At 41.7% G+C, this 24,048-nt stretch overlaps 1 protein-coding gene and 1 long non-coding RNA gene across 2 annotated transcripts; one reads left to right on the top strand and one right to left on the bottom strand.

Annotated features, from left to right (window-relative positions):
* Positions 1-10,375: 10,375 nt before the first annotated feature.
* Positions 10,376-15,608, bottom strand: LOC146558534 (kunitz-type protease inhibitor 1-like). Its single transcript, XM_085246932.1, has 10 exons — positions 15,049-15,608; positions 13,743-13,903; positions 13,282-13,423; positions 12,516-12,686; positions 12,401-12,436; positions 12,188-12,316; positions 12,064-12,114; positions 11,817-11,987; positions 11,255-11,317; positions 10,376-11,180 (listed from the first exon to the last, which is right to left on the bottom strand). The coding sequence occupies exons 1-10, from the start codon at positions 15,443-15,445 to the stop codon at positions 10,999-11,001; spliced, it is 1,503 nt and encodes a 500-aa protein (XP_085103058.1). The 5' UTR covers positions 15,446-15,608; the 3' UTR covers positions 10,376-10,998.
* On the top strand, positions 15,021-23,797 carry LOC146558535 (uncharacterized). The gene is made up of 3 exons (XR_014888569.1): positions 15,021-15,605; positions 19,504-19,635; positions 19,723-23,797. It is a non-coding gene; the product is annotated as an uncharacterized LOC146558535 (long non-coding RNA).
* Positions 23,798-24,048: the final 251 nt, after the last annotated feature.

Below are 24,048 nucleotides of genomic sequence, written 5' to 3' on the forward strand. Positions count from 1 at the left end.
ACTTTGAGTTTGATTCCATAAAAAGTGACAAAAACATTAGCGTCCATCGTGCGTGGGAAGAAAACTTCTTTTTACAGCGAAAAAAACCCCTAAACTTCCAAGCAAGCACCGAGTGCACAACGACGTAATGGGAAATTCACAGAGAAACTCGCGGATTCTTCAACTGACCGCGGCACACCTGCACCAGGGTAAACCTCCGCCTACCTCCAGTCCTGCTTTACAGGTGAAAATAGAGCAACAGGACCGCTGAGTCTTTGACTTTATTTATTTTCTGCTGTGTTTTACTTGCATCTATTTGAAAGAGTGAGTGTAAACACAAAAAATATTTTATTTTATGTGCTGGAATGTGCAGAAAATAGGTTTAAATGTTAAACAAATTTATTCAAGTCAGAGAATGTTGCATATAATTAAATTTTTGCTTGATGCATAAAGTTAAAAGATTAAAACTGATAAAACAAGTTAAAAAAATAGACTTTTCCATTTAATTACATTTTGTATGATGGATTATGTAGAAAAAGTAGAATTGGGCTGGAAGATCTATCGCTTTATCACCTCTTCAGGTTGTAAATCGTGTTTTTAAAAAGTAACTAAGTAACTAATTACTTTTGAAAATAAGTAATCAGTAAAGTAACGGGATTACTTTTTTGGGGAAGTAATCAGTAATTAGTTACTGATTACTTTTTTCAAGTAACTTGATCAACACTGTTAGTCACAGAGCCCCCTACTGGTAACTGAGTATATGTTCATATTCAGTCCCCTTTGTAAAGCAACCCTTCACCATCTTCGCAGTGTATGTAAACATAACACTGGTGGGTTTTTTATGGTGTTTTGAATAATTAAAGTGTTTTTTATGCCATTCTTACAAAACGGTTTAGAAAAGTGGTGAATTATGGCCCTCATGGCTTGCCAGAGTAATTGATTCCTCTGGGAGTTCATATTGAATGAACTGAAATCAGTAGTGTGATCTCCAGTCTTGATATAAGGAATGAGAAAATTGACAGCTGTTAATTTTAATCAGCCTGTCTCAGATGTTTTAACTCTTCGAATCACAAAGTAATGTGGTAACATTTGGACTGACGAGTTTACTGTCAGCATTTTAATTGCTAGTTTAAAGGCTGTAGGTTGCAGCCATTCCTCTAACACTGTATAAACGTAACAGGCCTCAGTGCAGGTTCTAATAGTCTGAGCTGCTTCAACCTTTATTTGTGAAGAGCACAGCAGCTTACAAAACACGTAGCTAGCTCGTACTACAAAGTAAAATTTTCAGCTAAGATTACCTTAAAATAACAGGGCTATGTGCAGTGATGCTAGTGTTAGCACGTTACCTTCAACAGGTGGTCAGACTGAGTAAACAAGCACACAGTCATTAGACAGGCATTTGGGAAATGTTAATGCGTAACATGTTGTTTTATTTTATATTTATATTGTACTATTGCTTGTTTGATATGCTTTTATACTTTCTTTATGTTGCTATATTGTTTGTTTGACATGTTTTCTTGTGAAGCACTTTGTAACAGCGTTTTGTCTTAAAAAGTGCTATATAAATAAATTTTACTTACTACTTACTTACTACTTACAGTCAGAGGTTGGGCTCTCCGTTTCGCTGTAGGGCAGGGGCGGAGCGTGGGGGTGGCTTACTGGGCTTAAGCCCGGGTTGTTTTGTCAGAAGCCCGGGGTCTTTTGGAGTGCAATTTTTTCATAGTTAGATGCCTGGCTGACAACTGTATAAAACAAAAAGTACACACAATATTCGAAGCACATAGTGCACACTGTGGGAATTTACGACTATGCGTGAATCCCCCCTGATATTGGTATGATCCGAGCTCAGGCACTAAGCGACTGAGCGAGAGGGCGGGGCAGCTGCTGCCAGCAGTGAGTGCGCTGTTGGAGAAACGGAGCCAGCCATACTAAGGAGAGCTTAAGTTTGACCAGGTACCAAAGAAAATCATTCGTACAGTACAAATAATGTAAATATGACTGTGCATCACAAAAGATTGATATCAAACTGATCACTTGACTAATATTATGTTACTTGCTCTTCAAGTGAATCAACAAATGGCGAAATGAAAAGCCAAATAAATGCTATTTTTTTAGAGTGTTAGCTTACGTGTGTTTATTTCATATTTTCAGTTCTTACCCTCCCCGACTAAATCGGTTTCAGTTATGTACTGAAATATAAGAATGGACATTAGAGTGTTCTTTCAAAGAAAAACCTCAGGTAAATGTTATTTTATATATTATGCTTTGTATGTTGTTCAGTATATTTCTATGCAAAACAAGAGGGATTTCAGTACACAGCAGGATATTCACATTTGTAACCAGATATTTACATACACTTTAGGGAGAAAACATAAAACATTTTTACTGTACAACATTAATTTAGAGTAAACTTTTGTTTTAGATAAATATTGAAATATATTTTGAATTAGTTAAATGTCAGAATAAAGAGAGAGAGATCTGTCTATTTTTATCACTTTCATCCAATTTAGGAGTACATATACACTAAGTTTATTGTTAATTAATAAGAAAACTCCAGAGGATTCCATTCTGAGCTGAAGAAGCTTCTGATAGGTTCGTAGAGTCCATGTGAGTAAAGTGGTGGCACACCTGTGGATGCATATAAGGCAAAACACAGAGCCTGTTTCTTTGACATGGGAACATCAAGAGATGTCAACCAAAACACCAGGAAAAGAACTGTGGAGCTCCATAAGTGTGGCTCAATTTTGAATACAATTTGGTGCCATTTGCAATTAAGAAATACAGATAGTTTCTCTCTTTACTCTTAAAGTTAACAAATATGTTTTTTATATTTATCAATCTAAAAAAATAAACATTTAGTCTGATTTGATGTTACAATTAAAAAAGTGTTTCTGTTTTGATCTGAAGAGTATGTAAATATCTGGTTTCCCCTGTATATTTGATGATTGTCAGCACAAAGAGGGAGAGAGAGGAACAGAGAGGGAGAGAGAGGAGAATGAGGACAGAACAGAGATGGAACAAGAGCAGGTGAGACAGACATGTTAGTCAAATGGTTGTTTACCAAAAGTATCACCGTATCATAGGTACTCATGTATCTCGTACCTAGTGTTTCTTTTTAGGTTTGTTATTTTTCAAATTCTATATTTGTTAAGTTATGCAGGCTTGTTTACACAACAAGGCTAAATAATTATATAAACCCTTCTCAATCTAAATAGTGTACTTTGGTAGAATTAAAAAAACAAGTGTAGTGCAGGTATATGATGATTTTTAGTGCTACTTTCATCTAGTTCTGATTGTGGTTCTGTCTTGGTTAAATCCCAAGTAGTCCTGATTTTGAACTGTTGTAGTCCTGTTTTAATTCTGGATCAGTTCTGGGTCTGGTTGAATTGGGGTTTAGTCCTCGTGTCTTGATGCAGCCCTGACCTTGTTCTGCCTTGCTGCTTAATTAAAAAACTAGTTTAAGGTGTCCTGCATATGTGATATATATTTTTCCCTATATGAAGTCATTCCTTTTTGAACAAAACTCAAAACAGAGCCTATTAATCTTTCAGTCATTTCTACCCCCCCCCCCCCCCCCCCCCAAAAAAAAAAAACAAACAAAAAAAACCCACATGCATACTACCCTTTTGGGATAAGCCCCAGGTGTTTCAAATGTCTGGCTCCGCCTCTGCTGTAGGGTCCCTTCATTCTTCGCATATCCGTGTCGATCCGAGTGTAAATCCCGAGGCTGAACGGCCTTTGTACAAGGCACACACACTTCTTGGCAGGGCAAAGCTATGAGCTAGAAAAATCCAGGCAGACAGCCTGTGTCTGTCCAACCAATCAGAGAGCTCCTTACATCCCAAGGTGTGGCTAATTTGCATTGCAACAGGATTTTTAAAATGAGTTGCTAATTCAAATGTTAATCCCTGAGCGAACAGGCAAGGGAAATGGATTTTGAAATGAAGAGTGGAATCATTTTGAAAATCAACTTATTAAATTGGAATTCAAAAATGGTTTTTGAAATGAGTTTTTTAAAAAGCATTTTGAAAATCAATTTATTAAATTGGAATTCGAAAATGTTTTTTGAAATTAGAGCAGGGCGATATGAACAAAAATATTTATCACGATATACATTTGAAAATTTGCGATAACGATATAACTGACGATATAATTGACACTAGACAAAATACTTTACAAGTCCACAACTTTATTAGTGCAAAAAACCCTATCAATGTATTTTCACTTAAACAAGCAGCTGTTTCTTATGTGCATTAAAGTTATATAAAAATGTAACAGTGCAAATGAAAATTCCTTGCTGACAGTTTAACCAAAAGGCATTTCCAGTGGAAATTGGCCGACATATCCTCAGCATAACCATGTATAATATCCACAAAACTTAAAAAGAGGTTATACAAACACAATACCATAATATTATGTTGAAGCGCAGTACGTATCACTCCGCGAGGCTCCTGCCTACGATAGCCGTAATGCTCCGACAATCCATCAAGCGGTGCCGGTTCGTAGCTTAGCAAAGTTGTACTAAAACATTTGACAGATTTTCCAGCGCCGTGTACCACATAAAATCGTTTCGAGGTCAGTAAACACAACCAGAATTCATACATTTTTCAGAAAAATCAAAGGATTGATTTTAAGTGTGACGTATTTTCCAAACAACACGGTAATAAGGACGGCCCGCTAGCATGCGCTACCAAAAATAGTGCTTTGTTGTGTATCTGACGGACGAAAGCTAAACCAGTTCCACACCACTGAAGTTGCAGCATTTTTACAAACCAATTCTGGTTCATCCGTTTCATTTAACGATCTGCTTTCGCTCTCATTCTGCGTCGCCGCCATGTGCGTATGTAAACATAAGCACTGCGCATGCGCGGTTTACCCATATTCTATTGCGAGATTTAATTTTCCTATCATTGCCCAAAATTACCCGGTATTACCGTGAACGGTATGATATAGCCCAGCCCTATTTGAAATTAGTTTTTTAAAAAGCATTTTGAAAATCAGTTTATTAAATTAGAATTCAAAAATGAATTTACAAATGCAGAATTTATTCTACAATTAATTATTTAAGCACAGAATTCTTTATTTCGATGCACGTGGCTCTTGTGGTCCTCCATACATTTCAACCATAAGACATCAAAATAAATGATTCAAGTAGTGATGGTAAATTTGATTCTTTTTACTGAATCAAGTTTTAATGAGTCACTCACCAAAGTGAATCGGATTTTTTGAGTCATTTGAGTCACTGAGTCAGTCGACCAGAGAGTGCAAAAAAATGCACATTTTCACTCAAACTTAATTTGTTTCTCTTTTCATGGAAATCCTACTACTAAGATGAATGATTCTAAAAGAAAACAACTATTTTATAGAGCAAAAAAGAGCAAAAACATTTCTAAAATTAAGCAATTTCCTATCAAAATTGCTTAATAAACATTTATTTATTTTTATTTTATTTTAATATATTTTTATTTTTTATTTTATTAGTATTTTCCTTAAATGTGTTAAATATATATTTTCTCATCTAAATGTCCACTGAGCTGTGAGCCAGGGGGCGGTAATGCGCCTTAACATTGGTTGCCAACCAAGAAGAAGAGGAAGCTGTGAGCCAGGAGGGAGGGGGTGAGTGGGTGGTCGTGTCCAAATTCATGGGCTGCATCCTCCTGAGGCCGCATTTGTAGACCGATTACATCACAGCGACGCGCCGAAGGCTGTCCAAATTCGTAGACTCCTCTGAATGCAGCCGACAAATGTGTCCTCCTTTTCCCCGAATTTGAAGGATGGGTCGGGTGTGTCCTTCGTGGCCTACCATATCCCAGAATTCATAGCGCGGCCCAGCCAAACTTCAGTTTCCAACAATGGCGGCCGCTACTAAGTTTTAAAATTACTCATACTAATCATTCTGGGTCACAAAATAAACTTTTGACATATTTTCAGGCGAGAAAGTAGTTGTGTAAACATCAAATATCTGCTCAATTTATCAAGATATCGCATATTTGCAAAAGTGCTTCGACGTTTTCGGAGACGTCTGCTACCCACCTGCTCGATAGCTAGCCGGGTGCTCGAGGGTTACTGATGCGGCCGAGAACAGCACAACTCCCGGCACATCATTTTCAGATCACCGCGGACTTTCGCTGCTCGGGTTAAACGTAATATATAAGTCACTTAGAGAACCTAAAAATGTTATTGTTGGGCTTTTTTCAGTGTTTTGTTTGTTCGTGAGTAAATCGGTTTGGCTGAGATTAAAGTTATTAGATTAGATAAAATACAACTTTATTAATCCCCCGGGTGGGTTCCTCCTTGGTTTTTACACAGCTGACTAAACGTCAAACAGAAAACTGATTAAACAGAAGTATGAGACAGTCGAGAATTTACGCCAGTGTCCTGTTATATTTTAGATAGCAAGGAGCAGACGGCTGAGTTTATTAAACTCTACCGAGACAGCAGTGACGCTAATCAGAAGGCTAGACCGTCCAATTTCACGGCCGTTTACTTCCAGCCTACCTGACCTTCTGAGGACCCGGCCCACGTAGACCGCGAAGGCTGGGTCCTCAGGAGGATGCAGCCCATGAATTTGTACACGACCAGTGAGTGATTTGTTCGCTCTATGATTCAGCACAGGAGGGAGGGGGTGAGCGAGTCCTGAGTGATTCGCTTACGATTCAGCACAGGAAGGGAGGGGTGAGTAGCTCAAATGTGCTGTTAGCATATTAGCAGAGTGATGCTACTGTGAACCGAGGAGCTATTTTCTTGATGTGAGCTTCTACTCAGGGTTTTTTCTTCCAGTTCAGAGCAGAAATTTTTTTGTTACGATACTGGATGTTGTGTTTTTCTCCACAATTTTAATTATAAGCTAGATACATTGCTGCTAACAGCAACAGGGATGAGTCAGTGAGTCAGTTGGGCTTGTGAATCATGATTCATGAGTCAGTAAAGTGATTCTCGAGTATTGAACGATTCGTTCATGATTCGCGCATCACTAGATTCAAGTGTTTGCTGGGAAATAAAGATAACAACACATCTAAATGCAGACTTTGAGGTTAAACAAAGTTAGTGCAAGGTTAAGAGAAAACACCTCAGGAAAGTACAGACCACTCATGAATACATAAAGAAATGAAAGAAGTGTGGTGTGAGCCAACAACAGAAATAAAAACAATGATTTAAAGAAATTGTTTGTGATTATGTAGCTTCTGTAAAAGACTTGAACCCAGCATGACCTGGACAAGGTGGATGGAGAGCAGGCGGGGACTGAGGAGTCAGTGAACACACCACAGAGTCACTGTGAAGCGACCTGGGCCCTATTTCAGGAAGCCGGTTTAGAAAACTCAGAGTGAAAAATGATACTCAGGGTTGAGTAACCCCGAACTGTCCAACTCGGAATATTCGGTTTCAGAAAGGCTGATAACAATTAGTTCAGTCAACGCGGAGTTGCTTTAACCCCAAGTTAAACGCGCGCACGAGGATACATAAAGTCCTGATTAGTGGAGCACAGATTAAGCGAGTCACCATGGAGACGGAGGGAAAGAAGGCGCGGTCAATGTATTTTACAGCGCTTGAGGCCGAAATTCTGATGGCAGCATATGCCGATAACATGCAAATTCCGCGGAAAAAAAGTAACACAGCCTCAGCTGCAAAAGAAAGGGAGCATGCATGGCAAAACAAAGCCGACAGAGTCAATGCGTGAGTGTTAATTTAAACATTGATCTAGGGATTTCCACCCATTTAACACGTTATTTTATTACATTTTATTTTATTTTTTATTTTATACATTTTATTTTGTGATGTGATGTGAGCGCAGGTGCAACCCAAACGTTCCTGGCAGCAAGTAAAAATGAAATATAAAAATATAGTCCAACCAGGTAAGGTGTAATTGTATTATGAGCCATAGTGCTTGGTCTGTTTGTCCGATGTAAATCAATTGCAGTTAGAGGCTACATTAATTTCCCCTCTGTAAGCACTAATTGAAATTATCTGAGCACATTACAAGTACATATTTGCTTACCCTGTATGCTCAAATGTGACCCGTTATAGCCAACAGAAAAAAAGCGGAGGCCCAAAAAACAGGTGGGGGTCCTCCACCACCACCACTCACAGAGGCTGAGCAGTTGGCTTCCACATTTGTGATAATGTTGGCAGCATCACATATGATCTTCACAGTGCAGAGAACACAAATTAGCATCCATTACTATAATGACATAATTTGTTAGTTTGAAATGCTACAGGGAACCATGTACCTGTACATTAATGCTGTGGAAAGACTTCCTGTTCACATAGTCTCCTTCATTTACTGAAGGAGCAATGATTGGAATGTGAGTGCCATCTATACAGCCAATCACGCCTGGGAACCGTGAGAATAAATGTAAAATTTAAGTAGTAGTTCAAGTATCACCACATCATGAATTAAGTTTTGGTCATCCTGATACCTGCAATTTTGTGGAATCCCTCTTTGATAAATCTTGTGGGTCTATGACCGGGGAACACCACAAACGAGTACAGGAGACGTTTCAGTGCAACTGTAACATTCCTGACTGCCCGACAGACGGTAGCCTTGGAAACGTGCTCAGCGTCACCAATATTATACAGAAAGCTCCCGTTTGCAAAAAACCGAAGTGCAATACAAATAATATGTACAGAACTGAGAGGATGTCCGCGATGTGTCACATGAGCAATATTAGGCCTGAGGATGTTATTCAAATAAATTATAGATTGTGCTGAAAAACTGTAACGTTCACACAGAAAATCATCAGGAAATGATAAAATGTCCAAACGCGCTCTAATCACTCTCTCCCGGCGGAGAGCTCTGCGGAGAATTTGGGCTTCAACATCTACTGGCTCTTCAAGGAAGGAGCACGCCATGTCTGACACTTCCTACAGTCAGGTTTCCGACAAAGAGGCGGAGAAGGTCAGGGTTAGTTGAAGTAAACCTGCTAGGGGGCAGGTTAGCTTCACGGAGTGTGTCGTCATAGTAACTCACTCAGAATTAATCTAAACTCGCTTTGTGAAACCGAAAACCCAGAGTTTTCGTTAACTCAGGGTATACTTACTCAGAGTTTGCACTAAACCGGCTTTCTGAAATAGGGCCCAGGGGTCCGTTCTTCGTACCGCTTACTACATCCAAGATCAAATGACACATCCAAGATCATCGTGGCAACTTTGAGCTCGCTATTCCGGTTCTCCGAACACACCTGTTGTTGACGATTAGTACAGCTGGATGAAGTAATGTGAGATCACTGGGTGGCTTAACAGGGGCTACGCATCATCGCATTGATCGGCAACCCTTTGATTGGTCGGCGAATCAAACGGTTGATTCTTGCTCAATCAAGAGCAAGAATTCTTGATTGAGGGATTTCAGGAGTTTCAGAGTTTAATTAAAACGCAAGGGAACACTGCAAAGGCTGCAAAAGCAAGGAGAGAGGGCTGGCAGAAAGTTGCTGACAAATTAAACTCGTAAGTAATTTATTATATTATATTACATTATATCATATTATATTATATCATATTATATTATATTATATCCTCTTTCACATTAGAGCCACAACAGGACCCACTAGAACATGTGAACAAGTAAAAGTGAAATATAACAATATTCTACAGCATGGTAATATTTATCACTTATATTGCTTTTAGTCTCTTGGAAAGAGACCCTGAAATAATCTGTTTGTTTGTTTATAACAGCAACCAAGAAAAGGGCAGAGCAAAAAAGGACAGGTGGTGGTCCTGCACCCCCTCGTCACACCCCGGCAGAGGAGCTGGCCCTAGGGTTGAATGCCACCAGACCCATTGTTGAGGGCATCCCTGGGGGCAGCTCTTCCTTAGACCAGCAGCCGGGGTGCAGTAGCAGCAGCACCTTCATAACTGGTAAATGAGCTCATAATTCTATTTGTACAATGTAAAATATTTGGTTGTTGCCTTAATTAAAATGCTTTTTGTACTTTGACATTTATTGACATCGTGGGTTTTTTTGTGTGTAGTTTTACATAACACTCCATCACTTTTACCTGTTCCCATGCAAGGGGTGACTGAAGCATGCACAGTAAGTTGGGAGATATATATATATATAAATAAATAAATAAAAAGGATCCTGTCTATCCCGCAATATACGCTGAATTCTGAAAACTCTCCTTATCAATCTTGCACCTTCCGCAATGGGTTGCTCTCGTACAAACGGACAGGACATGGCTGCAACAGACTTCCCAAATCCGCCTTCGCTTTTATAGCCGTGGTCTCTCATCTTAATTACACGAAGTAATTTACTATTACTGCTCTAAAATATGAATTACATCTGAAATAATCAAATACATGGAATGGAATGATTAATAGTACATTTCCCTTCTTTTAGGAAATGACCTGTATGTATCTGTATGAAATCAATAAAAGAATCAAATACTGCATTATCTTTAGTTACATTGATAATATTTATTTATGGAAAAACAGTGGAAAAATATCGCTGTTGCTTTCGTATAAATGAAGCGGACATACCTGAGTGGCCGCGATCTAATCCAGTTTACATAAAGTAAGCCTGCTCCCAAGCAGGTTTACGCTTACGGATCAGTTGCTATGACAGCAAGTCCCAGATGAGCTTCGGAGAACCGAACGATCCAAGATCACGCGAAATCATCAACAATCAAATCCAGCTAACTTACTTAGCGAGGTACGAAGAACGAACCCCTGTTTAGCACCTCACAGTAAGCAGGAAGTTTGTTTTCAAAATAAAGATCACTTTTTGTTATGTCCAAACTTTATTACTACTTTCAAACTTTTATTAAAACTTTATAAGAGCAGAAGTTAAAAACCTGAGACCAACTTGGTATTTACATGAAAACTAATAAACCCTGAGACCCAGACGCTGAATTCATAAATACTGAAACACAAAGAGTAGTAAAGACGCCGCGGACAGGAAACTGACATCACCACAGAACTCCAGCGTCCCCAATAATCAATCATGAAAACAGCTGAGAAATACATTTAAAGGACACTTAAATCAAAACAAGGCAGCCGATCGTCACGGTAACGGCACGGCTGACGTCACATGGGCTTGGTGGTGCTGTTATAAACAGACGTCTCCTCCTTGGACAGTGCTTCGTGGGTGGGGCCCGTGTTGACGGGCCTGTGTGTGCGCCTCTTGCGGGCCCTCAGGAAGCAGTAGGCCAGGATGGCCAGCAGAGACAAGATGGCCACCGACAGGATCACGGCGAGCGTGATGGAACCTGTGGAGGAGGACAGTGAGGTCATGTCCTGTTTGTACTGTAGAACAGTTGAAAGCTGAGGTTAAATCTCTCACTTGAGTCGTCGTCTACTTCCTTGTCGAAGCGCTCAAACAAACCTCTGGCGAACACATCGTTCTCTGCAGGGAAAGAAGAAAAAGCAGCAGTGAGTTCCAAAACTCATAAGCGGGTGAGCCGCTCTCTCTTCCCGTTTCCTTATCTGGAAGTCAGCGAGTTTTATGAAGTTCTGCCGGAGTGCTTACATTTCTGTGCTTCAGCACAAACTGCGTCAGGTTAGCGAGAAGACGTCTGAATGACATTGTCACAGAGTCATGTGACTGCAGTGTATGTGAGCAGTTTCTGTGTGTGGAGCTCATCTCATGAGTGAAGGGTCCTAACGTTTGATTTCCCACAGACAAAAAAATCCCAATTTTTACGTTTGTGTTAGCTGGTAGCCAAGGCAACGCCACCTTCAGCCGGCCAATAGAAGCCGCTCCCGTGCTTAGCGAGACGCTCACTTTCTTTAAGTCAGAGCGTTGCAGTGTGGGTGACGCTCAGGTTGGGTTGATCTTTAATCTGCTGGAAAGCCAGCGCTCTGTTATGAAGATTAAGTGTTTGTGTGTGCGAATGTGTGTCTACCGCCGACTTCTTTGCAGTACTCTCTGCATGTCTGATCGTCTGGAAAGTTGTTTTCGTTCCCGTCACAGCCACCGTAGGTGAACTCGTGACACTTCTGGTCCAGGGGGTCATAGTACCAGCCGGGGAATTTGGCCCGGCACGGACCGGTGCGGGGAGGCTCCGTGCACTGAACTGAGGGGGGAGGGGTTAATTAGCATGTAGCTTGTTAGCTTTGAGTATTTCTTTAACAAAGAAAATTAAAACAAACCTTTCTTCTTGTTCACATCAATGTCCAGAAGAAGGCTCAAGGTCTGATTCACTGAGGAGGAGGAGGAAGGTCAGCAACACTCAGTGTGTGTGTGTGTGTGTGTGTGTGTGTGTGTGTGTGTTACATTGGTGGCACTGGCTCTCGTCTGATCCGTCGCTGCACTGCTTCACGTTGTCACACTCCATACTTCTGTCCAGGCAGCAGCCGTTGCCACAGGTTAGCTGATCAGGACCGCACGGCGAGCTGCACACCTCTTAAAACACACACACACGCACACACACTGAGCATCCTGGTTGTACTGTGGAGCAGAGATGAAGAGGTGCGCTGTGGGACTGACCTGCAGCGGGCAGAGTAACACTCCTCTGCGATGACACTGTGGACAAAAATACAGAAACAGTGTTACAATAAAGGTGTGTGTCTGTGTTCATGTGTACATGTGTGCGTGTGTGTACCTGTGACTCCTCTGCAGGCAGACAGACACTCTTGTTCAGACAGGAAGTTGTTCTCGTTTCCTATACAGCCTCCGAACACAAACATCTCACAGACGCCCTTTGTGATGTTGTAACGCCAGCGAGTAAATTTTGCGCGGCACGGCCCGACCTTCACCGGAGCCTGACAGTATGCTGAGGGCGAGGACAGCGTCAGTTACATCACTTCCTGTCAGACTTTTACCTACAGAAATACAGCTGACTGCAGTGCTGAAAACAAACAGGGTGTGCCACTGTGACAACACTTGCACCATTTACTGTTTTGCAAACTCCCATTTTACGGTTTTAAAGCCCGACTCTGGTCAGAGCTGCGATCAATACAGACTCAGTGAATCACGTGACCCTGAAATCAGCTGAAAGGAAGATGTCAAATAGAATTACGTCAAGTTTCTGCTGTGAGTGTGGGGGCGTCCTCTGAGCGTGCATGAGTCAGGTAATCCAGTCTGACCAGTTTAAGAGGAGCGAGAAAACAAACACCATTCCCTCCACCAATTAGCTGACTCTGCTTCTACCACACCGTTTAACTGATCAATAACACAGTGATTCAGCCATCAGCTGATCGATAAAGTGACGATAAGTGAAGACTTCAGACCCAATAAAGTCAGACTGAGATGAAACAAACTAAACGTCCTCAAAACCTAAAATTGACCAAATTCTCTATTGACTCTGGCACAGGGCTCTGCACATGCTACAGACTTATTGTTGGAATACATATCCCATGAGCACTCACAGCTGGTCTGTTGTGGGTTAAGAACGAGGACTGTGACCTTGGCATCATCTGATTTGCCGTTGGAGTCGTTGACCGTCAGCTTGAAGACATACGAGCCTGTCTGCAGGTTGGAGAGCTGCACCTGGTCAGGATAATTGGTCTCCTGCAGAAGCCCATTCAAAAATAACAGCATTTAAAAGTGAAATGAGCTGGCCTCAGTCACAGCTGAATGCTGCAGAGGGACGCTGAAGAACAATTACATTCACCTGGACACACCTGCACAGACACAAGTCCTTATTTTAACTTCCAAAAACCAAGGCAGAGTGAAAACTGGACAGATTGTGAATGAGATTTGGTGGGCTGGAAGCTGCTCTGCTGAATTTTATATTCAAAGTAGTGGATACAGTGAACTACCCGTCTGTCTCCAGGTGAAGTCTCCCTGTAACACAGAAGCCCCCACCCCCGTGCTGCAGCACCTGTACCTCTATCTTTACACTGCTGTCTCCTCTCTCCAGACTCCAGCGGTAGTCTTTAATTTTTGCGCCGCTCAGCGCCACACTCTCAGTGCCGTTGAGCATCACAGTCTCTCCAGGCTGAATGGTGACATCACGGCCTGCGTTGGCGACGGGCGGATGCTTCTTACCTGGAGACAGAGTGAGGGGGAGCTGAAGTCAGATGGATTCTGAGACAGGGTCAGAGATCACGTGCATAGAGAGGAAGCGCAGCCTGAAATGATAATAATAATGGATTGCATATATAGCGCTTTTCGAGACCCTCAAAGTGCTTTACAATTCCACTATTCATTCACTCTCACATTCACACACTGGTGGAGGCAAGCTACAGTTGTAGCCACAGCTGCCCTGGGCAGACTGACAGAAGCGAGGCTGCCAATCAAGTGAGGTGGGGGCCGGCCCGGCCAACACCAGTAGGCGGTAGGTGTCCAAGGACACAACGACCAAGACAGACAGAGCACTGGCGAGGCGTTAGTCCCACAGTTACGATGGAGGTGAGCTGGTCACAGCGTTGTGCCGGTGGCTTCAGCCACAGATAACAGGCGTCTGTGCCGTGGTTATCTGTCAGCGTGGAGGGAACATGTGACATCCTGTAACACTTAATCAGCTGATCACGGCGGTCTGAGAGAACGAAGCTGCAGATCATCTTTAACCCGCTCCTCACACAGCAGAGGAACACGCCGTCTACGCGACAGCTGCTCTTCAAAAACATTAAACAGAAGCTGTGTCCCAAAACCTAGGCCACGTCCTTCGGAGGACCCGGCCTTCGCAGTCTATGTGGGCCGGTGTTCTGGGAGTCCATCCTACCTGAAAAAACATCCTACACAATGTTTCTGTGCAGACACAGTGCATGCGCACAACACCAAACACAGAATTAACTCCTTTTTCTCTCACCCATCCAGAATACTTCTTAAGGTTATGGTTAGAATTATGGTTAGGGGTAGGGTTAGGTTTAGTCGCAAGTCACCCTCAAATTATAATGCGGGTAGGACGTTTTGTCAGAGTAGGATAGTTTCTCAGAACACCCGGTCCTGCTCCGACGAACAGGCGTGTGTGTTCTGACCTGGCGACCCTGTCGGGCTCCGAGTCTGCCCACCGACCTCCCTGCTGACACACTTGGGCCCACAGCCAATCACCCGCCTCCATCCCTCCTCTTGCCTGCATCTTCACCCCCCTGCACATGCTCAGACCTCTCTCAGCCTCCGAGAGTCCTTCTGATCCTGTTCACTGAGCAGAACTGACATCACGGAGAGTCAGTAAGCCTGAAAGTACTCACCTTCTTTCTGGGGGGCTGCCAGGTACTTCCGGTACACGGCGTCTCTGACGTAGCTCTTGTACCCGCTCTGGGTCACGAACCTGCACGCGAACCGATTCCTACGCACGCAGTTGAACAGCACGCACGTGCGGTTCTCCTCTCCGGGGACGCTCGGCTCCAGCAACGCCAGGTTGCAGTGCACTTGCCCGCAACACGCGCGCTTGCACTCGAGCTCGGAGTAGAAGCTCGCGGTGGCCAACATGACCGCGCCCTGCTTCACCGCGTCCTCCGCGTACAGCACGAAGTCCTCGTGCCCGCGCCGGAACTCGTCCTCACAGTGCGGGTCCACCGCCCCCCCGGACCGCAAGAGCGCGAAAACGAGGAGGAGGAGGGGGGAGGAAGAGGAGCGCGTGGACATGTCCGTCTGCGGTCAGTCTACGCGCGAGGAGGAAAAGACGCTCAGCTCCGATGTACCTCCTCAGGTGTGTCTCACCTGCTCTCTGACAGGAAGACAAACACCTCGCCCCGCCCCCACACAGGTGATTCTGACGCGCCGCTGACGTCAACAACAACAACAGGTGAATTTATGGATCCGACAGGAGAGCGTGAAAAACATCACACATTCAAAGATAAGTAAGGGTGATCCCACTAAGCCCAGCGTCACAGACTCTCACACAGACGTCACTCTGTCTGTGACGCTGGGTTTAAGAAACAAGAGCTCAGTTAAAAACATGTTTATCGCCATCTTCTGTTAGTACGGAGCATGTGGTTGGCTAACAGACTCATATTAGTTTATGTTAGCTAACTAGTGACAGAACCAATAGCTCAGAGGAAACTAAACATCAGAGTACGAGGATCACTGTAGTGCTGCAGCAGTGAGGCGTTAAACCAGGATATACTGTACACTTTACCTTCTGTGGCAGGAAGTGTCTGTTCGCTGTTTGGCTAGCTACATGGTTATGGTTGGGTGTTAGCCTAATTAGTTGTGATGTTTGCGTTTGTAAAGCACTTTATGAGGACTGTGGAGCAGAGCGCGGATTTATCACTAATCAGTAAAATCGTTTCTAAATCAAGTACTGATTAATCAGTGCAGTACGATCAGTCAGCATTTCACACTCTAACCAGCAGGGGCACTGCAGCAACACCTGAAGCGGGCCAATGAGAGGCGCAGCCGGAAGTTAAAAGGCAGATGGTTTATGTGATTTTTACTGATTATTTGTGATTTGGATGATTTTCAGGTAAAGGAACGGAGTTTTGGTGGAGTGTGTTTTTTTTCCCCCCATCTCACTTGATTGCTTCGCCAAACTCTATTCAGAAAAGATCAGATTTCAGTTAAACGTGATCAACTGAGCTCTGTGATCTAAGATAGCTTTTATAGTTTTGGATGAAGCAGCAGGATTCCTACTTTAATTCAGCTCACTCTGAAACCGACATGGAGAAAGGTTTCTTAGTACAAAGCGCTGATGAAGATGTGATGATGCTAATGTTTTGATCCACTTTGAACGAGCAGAATTTGACGTTTCTATGAGCAGGTTTGGCAGGTCAGAGTTCAGGTGAGTTTCACCTTTTTTCACTTACAAATACTGATGTTGACTTTAAGTGATAATAAAAGCCGACAAGAGCAGGAACCTGTTTAACAGTTTTTTGCCTGCTAATGATTTAATTGAGATTACAGTTTAAAATGTTAAATATGTTTATTTAAAAATAGAAAAATAATAAAATTTTCACTTTTAAATATCTCAAATAAAATGCATCTTTCTGACACTTCAATTATAGTTTTATTAATTGTTTTTATCACTTTGACCTCTGACCTGCATGACATTTGATTGGTTGGTGGCTGTGTTACAGTTTTACTGTTTTAAAAAATGAAAAGTGTTTTTGTTTGGAGTTATGAAGCCTGGCAGGACTCATCTTCATTGCTCTGGCTCTGACCTGTAAATGATTTTATTTCAGTTTAGTTTTCCAATAGTACAGTGAAATTGTAAGACTGTCCCGCGTCAGCACTACGGCTGTGTCCCAATTAAGAGACCGCACGCTTGAAGTACGCGCACTACGCGTACTACGTACGGTGCGTACTATAAGTACGAGAAGTGCAGAAGTGAGAGGATTGTGAAATGGGACGGTCTAGCCTTCATGGCGCTGTTCAGGTTGCCTAGAAACGTTACATACAGCATTGTGTGACAGAAATGAAGGAGAAAAAATGTTTTTTTGTTAGTTCATTTTTGTCATGACATCACTGTGATTAGTTGAGTATCTGAGGCTGAGACCACGGGACTGTAAAACATGATTGTTGGGCTTCATTTCTGTGTGAACAGTCATTTCAAGATTAAATAACAATTAGCTAATGTTGTTCATGAGACTAAAATCATCTCACTGTGGTAATGTAAATATAATATGGCCAATATTATATGTATTGTCAGATTATTATATATATATATATATATATATATATATATATATATATATATATATTACAGCAGTGAGCTTGAACTCTGGGTCAAAGATTCAAGTTGCAGTTATTTATATTTCCTGTCACCTAAAATCTTCACTCAAAGACAAGCATTTTTGACAGTGTATGTACAGATGTATTATACATAAGAGACAAATATTGTTCGTTTAATTTGTTGGCATTATTACATTTGGCTCAATGCTTACATATATGTGTAAAAACAAAATGTAGGAGCTATGAAAACTGTTGCTGATAGAATGAAGAGTAGACTGATATATTAAATATTCCTTTATTGGGTGAGAAAATCAGACCATGTCATAACTGCTTTAAGTCATACAGAATAGATATCAGAGCCTTAAACAGGCTGGCTTCTGCTAAATGGGTCAAACTGGGCAGAAAGTCTACAAACACATAACATCCTTATAGAATATGATGTAACACTATAGATCAACTTACCTCAGAATATATAAAGCATATAAACAATTACAGTAATATGATGCAACAAACACAGCAGTACTACTAATCCAAAATACTCAAAGCTTCATAGAACTGAAACAAACATTTATCTTTAGCTCCATTCTGCTGCTGATACATACTTTAGGTTTCTGAGTATTAAACTTGTTGCTGCCTTTCATAGTGTGTAACGTGAAGGCCCTGAGTACTTTCTCCCACACTGAAAACACTGGAATGATAAAATTATTTGAACATTACCTAATAAGACTGATTCAGGACAGACAATTAGTTATGTTAAACTTTTCTAGCAGTCCTTCACAAACAGGGAACAGTCTGTCTATTCTCTCCAGCTGTCAGCTGCTGCTGGCTCTTCCTCCTCCTCTTCCTCACACACTGCTGAGTTTGTCCTGGTGGATCATCAGGGTGCAAAGCCTCACAGATGATGTGCAGCAGTGGGTCCCTCAGTCTGTCGTCACTCTGGACACTTGCAGTTGTCACACATGGAAATCAAATGTGTGATAAGCTGCAGGATTCAAACACAAGTGTAACTTATAAACACATGTTCATACTTTTATTACACAATCAGAGAGAAAGAAACAGAGAGAGAGTGCAGGACAGACAGACAGGTGACAGTCTCAGGTGTATACACTGCTACAAAACAGCACAAGAGAAGGAGGATTTAGTGTTTGTGTTATTACGAGTGCTAAACAAGAAGAGTTCCCAGATGGTACAGTGGACACATGTGTGACTCCTGTGATTAAAGCATCTTTCTATCAGCTTAACGAGTGAACCATCAGCTCGTTCAAACACACGTTAAAGTCCGTTTGGCTCGACACCACCGAACAGAGGCAGCAATATAACATAGCTAACATTAACAGTGCAGTGGATCCTGCTTGTGCCGTGATATTCAGGACCGCAAACCGAGCAGCATCACTGACTTTCAGCTTGTTTGTGGATATATGACTGACTTTAATTATCCATAAAATCATCACATTCTCTGTAAGATTAAGGTCAACTATATATATTTTTGAAGTAGAGGCTTTAAAACCAAGTTAACGCTGAAAGTACAAACATCGCTAATGTCACATAACTTTGCAGACATGTGGCCAACAGTAATGTTTTAATGTTCTTCGTTATTAAACATTCGCACATAAATAAGTGACATAATATTCAGTACTTACTTTTGACAGTTCACTCTTCGGCCGCTCCCTTTTGCCGTCTGTTGTATTTTGCGGCAAAATTATCCACACCCACCGCCATGCTATGAATTGTGGGATATATGGGACCACGAAGCGTGCACCGGACCATGCTTGATATTTGGGGAAATCGACGGCGCATTTGGAGTATGCATTTGAAGTACACTTCGAACTGGGACAGCCGTCGTCGCGTAGCGGTGACGTAATCGCACTTGAAATGCGTACTCCAAGCGTGCAGACCCTGAATTGGGACACAGCCTACATAAGACACGAGATGACACATCACAACACAAGACAGTAACTTAAGTAATAAAAAGAGGTTATTAGAGGTTATTCATCATAGTTGTTATTGATTATCGATTGGTTTGTGTCCTCCAGCTGCAGGTGAATGATGGTGGAGAAGGTGACATACTCCAAAGAGCTGCTGCAGCGATGAGGTGGGGGGGGGGGAGCTGAGCTTCGAGGAGCTGCAAGCTGAAAACTACAATCAGGAGCAGTTGGAAGTGGAGGGTGAGTTCACTGACCATGCGATGCTCATGAGGTGTTCACTGATTGCAGGTTTGAGTTGATCAGCTGATTAATGTTTGTGTCTTCCAGAGAAACTGAAACCTCTGAGCGAGGAGGAGGAGCTATTTGTTGGAGTTGCTACCTCTGATTTTGGAGTAACCCATGGGTGCAGGAACTCATGGCCTCAAATGCCAGTTTCCTGCAGGTTTTAGATATCAAGCTGGGTCAACACACCTGAATCCTGAATGAACCTGAATGATTAGTTAATTACCAGGCCTCTGGAGAATTTCAAGACATGTTGAGGAAGTAATTTATCCATTTAAATCAGCTGTGTTGGATCAAGGACACATCTTAAACCTGCATGACACTGGTGCTCGAGGCTTGGAGTTGCCTACCCCCGGAGTAACCATTGGATGTATTCGAGTACATTAGAGTTCTCAGAGTAACTGTGGCTCTCCCTGCAGCTGCTTCCTGTCTCCTCATGTGGACCTCTCACCGGTGCTTCCTTCCAGATATACGACGAATTCCAGTCATATGCTGCAAGGCCTGCTGGATAATAAACATACACCCTGCTCTCTGCTGCCACCTACTGTGTGCACCAGAAACACTTTTTGTTCTGCACGTGTGTGAAAAGATGCTTACCGTAGTTTGAAAGGATTAAGTTCCTGTTTCCTGCTATCCATATGTCAGAGGAAGAGGACTGCTTACATCTTACAGTTACAGTCAATTCCTTCTTTTGAAGAGTGCTCCCTCTCATCTGTTTTGATTTTTATTAAAGCTTCAAACAATAAATATTACATCAAATTCACATCATGTTCCTCAGAATTCACTAATTAAGATTAGTTTAAGAAATCATTTAACAAAATTTATTTGATAGGAAAAATGTTATTGTTTGTTAGTCTCATCAGAATTTCTAAACAAAAACAGAAGCATATTTATATTAAGAAAGATGAAATTTCAATCAGATGATCTGCCATAAAATGTTTCATCATACTCCTGTTACCTGTTTCCTTTCGTCCTGCACAGGTGCAGTCATACAATGTGTTTTGGGCTTTTATTGTGAAAAGGACAGGAAAAATGCATACATCCAGGACAATCGAGTTTCTGGTATGGGTCGGCACGTCTCTGGGTGCATTCAGAAGTCAATGTTTCTCAGGCAGGTTCCTCACGCATAATCAGAGCTGTTCCAAACACTGAGGAAAGGAGCTTCAGTGCTTCTTCCTTTATAGCTCTGTTTAGCAGAGGAGACACTGGACTATCCTAGAAGTCCTTTGCTGGATTGCAGTACTTGGGATTCATGGTTACTTCAGGCCATGTCCACACTGATACATTTTTGTTTGAAAACGCATCTTTTTCTCTCCATTTTGGCGTTCTGTCCACACTCAGATGGTGTTTTTGTTCAAGGAAAATGCAGTGTTTTGAAAAACCCTCTCCAAAGCAGATACATTTGAAAACGCCATTTTTGCATGGCAGTGTGGACAGCAAAACCAGAGCCTTTTCGAAAATGATGACAGATTTTAGTCATGTGATGCAGTCATGTGACCAATGAAACTAAGATAGCGGAGGGCATTATACAGCGGTTGTTTTGTTTGCGCTCAATTTTGACAGCCCTATTAAAGATTATTATCAGTTTGCACATGCTCCAGATAGCTGTGGGGCTGACTCACTACCAGACTTTTGTGTTACAGCAAAAACTCCACCTCATCGTTAGTCCATTTTAAAAACTCAGTGATGATGGAGGAAAACCTAATGAGGGAGGAGGAAAGACTGTCCACTGGAGGACGGAGTGTGAAGGAGAGCACTGCAGGCCTGCTAACCAAAATGAGCCAGTGTGAGCTCGGGTTCAGTGTTTCTCTCTGAAAACAGCGAGACACATCATATAAATGAGAGGAAGCTGAAGGAGGATCGATTCCAGGGGCGGTTTTAGCCCATTTTTGGGGGTGCTTCAGTTACTCTTTATATAGTTAGGTAGGAGTTCCAACCTAATATTATAATGGATTGGGGAGATTAAAATTAATGATATATTTTTATGTGGTTCAGCCACAACTCTACTGAAACCTCAGCCAGTAATAGGTAGGCCAACTTTTGGACCGTCCAGTTGTCTGTATGACTGCCGCAGTACGTGCACCACATTTGCACACTATCAGAAAGTGCCAAACAGCCCTGATGGAGTGAGGAACTGTAAAGAGAAGCAGAGCGCTCTGTTTATAGTCTAAAAATGTTTTAAGCTAACTTGTTTCAAAGATTCTGTACAGCAGCTTTAAATGTTTTCCAAAAGCACACATACACTTACCTTATCAGTGTTTCTCAAACTTTTTACAGCGTGTACCACCTGAGAAAAACGTCAAGCTGTCCTAAGTACCACTATGAAAGCATGAAACTCAAATCTTACAACACAAAATTAGTATCTCCAGTAAAGATTTTTTCATACATTGTATACATTCTACCACAGGCAAAGCTGCCTCCATTTTTATTTTAATATTTTGTAATAATTTATTTGTAATAATTTATTCTGTTTTGGGAGTGTTTTTATGTATCTGTATTATATTATACATACACATTAAAAGTGAAAAAATACACTCAGTTTACTTTTTACTCACTATGAGCATCATTCATCATTTTCCCCCAGTAATTAAGGTTGTGATATGTATTTTTTTTTTTTAATTTCAATCCATTCTTCTTTTGCAGCATTTAAATAACCTTGATCAGATTTGATGGTTTTGTTACAGACTTTTCAAAAAAGTGTTTTGCTTTTCTTTCACAAATGTGGGGATTAAATTGTGTTAAAATGTACAAAACAGTGATGTCATGTTTTGTGACGAGGACCCAGGCACAGAGAGACTTGATGAATTTAAGAATCTTATGATTTAATAAAGAAATTTGCAGACTTGCACAGAGATGGTAAAATTATGATGACTGATAACAGAGACGAAGACAACAGATGATGAGGACAGGGAGGAACAGGGGTTTAAATGCACCAAGGAGACAGTCATAGAGAACTTGGGACAACTGGAGACATTTAAGGATGCAGGGACTGACAGACACGGGGAAGACGTCTCATCGTGACGAGTAAAGTCTATCTTGCCTGGCTGGGCAGCTCTCTGGGTGCTCAGCACCCCCAAAGCTCTGATCCTAGAATCGCCCCTGATCGATACGCTTTTGATTTAAGAAATAACACATTGAGCACTGTTCAAAAGTCTGAGGATCAGGACTCAGGTGAAGCTCAGATTTACCCAGAGGAGAGCTGCATCATTACAAACTGCACTCTGTGTGAACAGCTGACACTACGACGTGCAGAAAAACACAAATATTATTTACCGTTAGATCACGAGCCATTGCAGTTACTATGCTTACTGTGACACGTGCGTGAATATGTTCAGTCACAAGCTGACTCTGAGCCTCTTCAGTAACATAAAGAATTCTTTGTGCTCTGCCGACGTCAGTAAATGTGACCCTAAATGTTTCTCTATAATGAAAGATATCTTCACAGGCTGCCGCCATCAAACAACAGGGTTGGAACAAAATGCACATTTTACATTACCGCAGTAATGTAAGATGTGCATTTTGTAGTCCATCTTCTGCACATTGTAGTTTCAACATGGCAGACATCCTAAGGTGTTGTTTGACACTGTGATGGCATGCCACACATGGTAAGCTCCACACCTCACTACCCGTTGATTCGCTTTAGTTTAATTTACAGTCACTACTTTAAAATATTCTACTTATTGTTCAATATTGTTTCTTTATTAAATGTATTTATTTTTCCATCACACCTTCCAATGTTTATATGGCGTGCACACATATTAACCTTGCAAGGTCAAAGTTCTGTTTTATGTTATATTAATACATCTTTCTTTGTTTGAGTTGCCTGGGGGTTGGCTTCTCCTGTCTGGCAAAAGGTGCAGCAAAGGGCTGGGAGACCTGAAGTACCACTGACAGCCTAATTGGATTGCACCACATGCTTCATTGCCTGGGGGGTGTTTCACGTTTGTTTAATTGTTTTGTATTAGTTGGCAGCCATTTGGTTTAGCTAAACCAGTATTTAAGTTCCCCTGTGTGTCATTTCAGGAGGTCAGTTTGTCATATGTTTGTTTGAGGTTTTGTTAATTATTATCTTGAGTTTAGTTTATTGAGTTGACCTCTTTTTATTGGTCTGCCTGTTTAAGTTTTGGCTTTGTTAAATATATTTTCATATTTTTGGGTCAATAAAACCCCTTTTTTTTTAAATTAAAACCACCTGTGTCCTTTATGCTTTACTGCTTGGTCCCTGACAGACACCATTAGCAATTTTGTTACTCCTTGTTCAGTGTATTTGTCCCTCTGTGCTTAGCATACTCAACACCTCATTGCTCTCTGCTCAAATCCCTGCTTACTTTAACAAAGCTGTCATCCACCCATTTTAAAACAAACCCAAAC

Source organism: Mchenga conophoros, linkage group LG15, assembly GCF_057382185.1.
Source record: "Mchenga conophoros isolate Kocher_MC1m ecotype Shallow Benthic linkage group LG15, M_conophoros_male_GT1.1, whole genome shotgun sequence".
Classification (NCBI taxonomy): Eukaryota; Metazoa; Chordata; class Actinopteri; order Cichliformes; family Cichlidae; genus Mchenga; species Mchenga conophoros.

What these genes read in the sequence shown, in the direction of transcription:
- LOC146558534 (XM_085246932.1), bottom strand. Translation starts at nt 15,445, where the DNA reads ATGTCCACGCGCTCCTCTTCCTCCCCCCTCCTCCTCCTCGTTTTCGCG. An exon ending in ACAGCAGTGTAAAGATAGAG is followed by an intron (nt 13,424 to 13,742) that starts GTACAGGTGCTG and finishes GGGCTTCTGCAG; the next exon opens with GAGACCAATTATCCTGACCA. An exon ending in CGAGAGCCAGTGCCACCAAT is followed by an intron (nt 12,115 to 12,187) that starts GTAACACACACA and finishes CCTCCTCCTCAG; the next exon opens with TGAATCAGACCTTGAGCCTT.